This window comes from Triticum aestivum, unplaced genomic scaffold (genome assembly GCF_018294505.1).
Source record: "Triticum aestivum cultivar Chinese Spring unplaced genomic scaffold, IWGSC CS RefSeq v2.1 scaffold164622, whole genome shotgun sequence".
In the NCBI taxonomy this organism is placed as follows: domain Eukaryota; kingdom Viridiplantae; phylum Streptophyta; class Magnoliopsida; order Poales; family Poaceae; genus Triticum; species Triticum aestivum.
In genome coordinates, this window is record NW_025225865.1 from 1 (window position 1) to 4,837 (window position 4,837).

Genomic DNA, 4,837 nt, shown 5'->3' on the forward strand with positions numbered 1-4,837 from the left:
GCTATAACAATCATGCATAAAAGAGTTCAGGGTAAACTCAAATAATATTCATGGATAGATCTGATCATAAACTCACAATTCATCAGATCCCAACAAACACACCACAAAAAGGTCATTACATCAAACAAATCTCCAAGAACACCGAGGAGAACATTGTATTGAAGATCAAATAGAGAGAAGAGGTCGTCTAGCTACTAACTATGGACCCATAGGTCAGTGGTAAACTACTCATGCATCATCAGAGGCCAGCAAGGATGATGTAGAGCCCCCCGTGATCGAATCCCCCTCCGACAGAGTACCGGAAAGGGCCTCTAGATGGGATCTCGTGGATCTGGAACTTGCGGCGGCGGAAATAGTATTTTGTAGACTCCAGGGTTGGTTTTCTGATATTAGAGTATTTATAGAGGTGGAGTTAGGTCAAGCGGAGGCTTGTGGACCCCACTATGTACCAGGGCGCGCCCCAGGCCCCTGGCGCTCCCTCGTGCCTAGTGGGCCGCTCGTTCGTCTTCTCGTTCCCTCCCGAAGCTTCTAGGCTCTCTTAGTGCCAGAAAATAATCTCCAAAAAGTTTCGTGGAATTTGAACTCCGTTTGCTACTGATATTCTACAAACTCAAAAACAAGGAAAAAACAGCAACTAACACTGGGCACTAAGTTAATAGGTTAGTCCGAAAAAATGATATAAAGTTGCTTGTAAATGTATATAAAACATCCAAGATTACGACTATAATAACATGAAACAATCAAAAATTATAGATACTTTGGAGACGTACCAATAGGCATCTTGGCCGCACCAGAGCCAGCCCGCTAGGAACCATGGGGCCCTAAGGGCCCAGATCTAGGTCGGGGCGCGCCGCCGACCACCCCGCACCAGCAATCCACCCCACCTCCAAGGGGCAGCTCCACCACCGCGCCCACTGCTAGCCACCGCTTCAAGGTCGCCAGACCGCCACCGGCCGAGCTTCACCTTCGCCGCCCCCTGCCCCGGGAAGAGGAACCGCACGCTAGTACGGGAGGTCCCTCTATCGCCGACACCACCCGGGCCAGATGCAGGCCGCCCGTCAGTGGGGGTGGGGAGGGGGGAGGGGGAGGGTGGGCGATGGTGGGCGAGGAGAGAGGAGGCTCGCGCCGCCCCGGCCGCCTCCTGGGGAGATGGCGCTAGGGCAGAGTCGGGTGCCCGCTATTTTCTGTCCGTACCGAGTCTATTCTTAACCTCTCCCAACAACTGATTGCCCCTAAAGTTTTTTTGTGGTGTAGTGCATGGCCACCTCACCTCACATCGCCACAGCCCATACATCGCCACTGCCGCAGCCCGGATCAACGTCGAGCGAAAGTAGCCGAGCAGGAGCATCTCTGAAGAAGGCAACACGCCTCCCGCGAAGCCTCGACCACCACTCCGCCGGCAAAAGGTGGCGCCTTCAAGAAGGGCAACGACGCCAGCGCGCTATCACCACCTAACCTCAGAGTTTGGGCTTTCACCCAGGTCGCGGAGGAAGAGGGTGGGGCAAGGACCTCGAAGCCACTACCAGAGGAGAGAGACGCCGGAGCGCTGCCGACATCGTGGCCGTACCAGCTGACAGAGCGTTTCTCCCCCGGTCTATACCCACCAACGTCCATCCCTAACCGCCGCCACCACCGAGCACACGGATGCCTGCCGCGTAGACCGGCAAGGTCGGATGTGGCACAAGGGAGGGGCCCGTCACCGTCAGATCCGTTCCAAGTGGCGAACGGGGAGATCCGCGGAGCAAGCTCCATGCCCGCCGCCAGCCCACCGCCGACGCGGACAGACATGGCGGCCTTCCACATTAGCACTGGCCACCCACCGCATGGGAGCCGATGCGCATCCTGGCAGTGGCCACCACCACAGATCCGGAGCAGTACAAGCAGGCATGACTGCCCGTTGCACGCGATGGAACCACCATCACAAGGCCCTTTGCACCGCCTCCAAGCACCAGTCCAACCGCTGCCGCCTGCCGTCGCTTCCTCTGCTATCGCTACGCCTCCACTCGAGCTCGCCGTCCCCTGCCAGCCACTGTCGGAGCAAGGGAAGATACGCCCCACCGCCGCTGACATAGACAGGGCTTCACCCCTCCACGCAAGCCGGCGGCAGCGATGGGGGAGGTGGGGGGAGGGGCTCGGAGGCTGGTTGGTTGTGTTGATCGTCTGCGTCGCTCGCGGGAGCGACCGGGAGGGGAGGAAGTGGGGTGTTCCAAGTTCCAACCCTTGTTTACTCCGGATGGGAATGTGGACAAGGATAGGGCCGGCCACCATATACAGTACTAATGAAAAGATAGCTCAGCCAGATATTTTTTTGTGTGGTGTTTCTTACACATCCGTTTGAGCTCCTCAAGTTATATAACAGCCCACACGAATGATGGGCACGTGCGCTTAGCTGGCTATCTTGTTCCTCGACACTCTAGCTAGTAAACTCACCATGACACGAGAAATCGCAATGACCAAACAACCACCACAGACACATACTCAGGAACAACAGGATGAACATCCACAACTACATGGCACCATCATGTCATCCGAGTCCCACCACCAGCCCAAGCGCAAGATCACCCTGATTCCGCTCGTCTTCCTGATCTACTTCGAGGTGGCAGGCGGCCCATACGGCTCCGAGCAGGCGGTCCGCGCGGCGGGGCCGCTCTTCACTCTGCTTGGCTTCCTCATCTTCCCCCTGGCGTGGGGTGTCCCGGAGTCGCTCGTCACCGCCGAGCTCGCTGCTGCCTTCCCAGGCAACGGCGGCTTCGTCCTGTGGGCGGAACACGCCTTCGGCCCGCTCGCAGGTTCCCTCCTTGGCACGTGGAAGTACCTCAGCATCACCATCAACATCGCCGCCTACCCGGCCCTCGTCGTCGACTACCTCGGCGGCGTGGCCCCCGCGATCGCGGAGCCCGGCAGGGCGCGCACGGGCGCGGTGATCGGCATGACGCTACTCCTCTCCTTGCTGAACTACGCCGGCCTGAGCGTCGTCGGGTGGGGCGCCATGGTGCTCGGGGTAGTGTCGCTGGCCCCGTTCGGGCTGATGACAGCCATGGCGGTGCCCAAGTTACGGCCGCGCCGGTGGGCATCGCAGGTGGAGGGGAGGAAGAAGGACTGGAGGCTCTTCTTCAACACCTTGTTCTGGAACCTCAACTACTGGGACAGCGCGAGCACCATGGCCGGCGAGGTAGAGCGGCCAGGGCGGACGTTCCCGCGGGCCCTGGCGGCGGCGGTCGTTCTCATCGCCGTCAGCTACCTGTTGCCGCTCATGGCCGCGATCGGCACCACGGACGCATCACCGGATGCGTGGGTGAACGGCTACCTGGCAGATGCCGCAGGTACGTACAAAGGCTTATGACCTTACGTGATTCGCCATTAAACTGGCTACCATCACTCGCTCTCAAATCATTTCACTAATTGAGGAGATTATTAAGAGATGCATGCACCATGCATGTTGCTCTCACTGACAGAGTGGTATATAATATAGTTTCGAAATTTATGGTCTCAGGATGATATTTCTCCCATTTTACAATTTCAAATAGTATTAATAAACTGCACTCCCCTCGATCCAAATATGGAACCTAATAAGATTTTTCGATGTTGCCTTTGATCCAAATATGGGAGGTATGATATAAAAAAAATTATCACTAAAAATTCTTCACATACGAATTTGACTGTATGCTTTTGTAACATATACATCATATTGTTTCTGTTCTAACCAGTAGTCAAAGGCAATTGATGAAAAGTGTATTCAACCTTATATATTTGGATGGAGTGAGTACGGTGTATCTAGTACGGATTAAAATAATTTTTAATTTTTAATTAAAAAATTTCATCAAATGTGCGTACTATGTAGGCTTGCATAAGTAAAATCAGATTTTTTTCGCACAAATAACAGAATTTTTGCGAGACGTGTCATACATTTTTTGCACCAAACCTTGCAATTTGAGATCATGATGAACAGTAATTCACAAATTTAGAAAAATGTACTGTAGCTTTCAGTTTGGAGTATATTAAGGTCTTGTGGAGACATGAAACACCTGGTAGTTTAAGATCCCAAAAGAAAGCATTTTCCGGGCCCACGTCACACTTCACACCATGCCTATCAAGCCCCCACATCACAATCACATCATAGGTCATGCCCATTTTGAAACAAACGCCACAATATCATGCAATTTGACACGAGCAGTGAAAAAGAACTTGGAGAAATTTTTGTATGGTGGTCAACCAGAAATTATTTAAGGACATTAGACATCACCTTTGTCTGATGGGGAGATTAGACATCACCTTAGTGCCTCTGTTCACGTTTCCGTCTTGGATCCAACAAAACTGGATTAATAATGGTGGTAGACTGGTGGTGGCTGACAGTGGCAGCAAGGTGATGGTGTAATTGTTAGCGATAAGGAGAAGGAGAGTCTCTAGAGGTGTTCGGCCGGAGGCAAAACTGGCTACACGGGTGAAGTAGAAGAGAGATACTCCCTTCGTTTTTATTTACTCCGCCGTATTAGTTTTGGTCAAAGTCAAACTTTGACAAAGTTTGTAAACAAAATTGTTAACATATACAATAACAATAGATTCATTATTGATTGTACTTTCACATGATATAATTTTTTTATGATAAATATTTATTTTATTTTCTGTAAACTTGATCAAACTTTATGAAGTTTGACTACAAAGGAAGTACAAGGTACAACAATGGTGAGGGTACAACTTGGCTACGCGCCATATAGCTGAACATAGGCTACATTAACCCGTAGGACCCGATTCCCTTGGGCTGGGCGATGACATCGACTGTGCGCTGATGTACCCTCCTAGGGGCATCTTTTTGGAAAGGGTTTTGGTTGAAGAGACC

The 4,837-nt window shown here is 52.3% G+C and overlaps 1 protein-coding gene across 1 annotated transcript; it reads left to right on the forward strand.

Annotated features, from left to right (window-relative positions):
- The first annotated feature begins 2,359 nt into the window (after positions 1 to 2,359).
- On the forward strand, positions 2,360 to 3,954 carry LOC123172402 (probable polyamine transporter At3g13620). The gene has a single exon (XM_044589390.1). It carries the CDS (start codon positions 2,432 to 2,434, stop codon positions 3,341 to 3,343), a length of 912 nt encoding a protein of 303 aa, XP_044445325.1. The 5' UTR covers positions 2,360 to 2,431; the 3' UTR covers positions 3,344 to 3,954.
- The last annotated feature ends 883 nt before the right edge of the window (positions 3,955 to 4,837 follow it).

What these genes read in the sequence shown, in the direction of transcription:
- LOC123172402 (XM_044589390.1), top strand. Translation starts at nt 2,432, where the DNA reads ATGACACGAGAAATCGCAATGACCAAACAACCACCACAGACACATACT.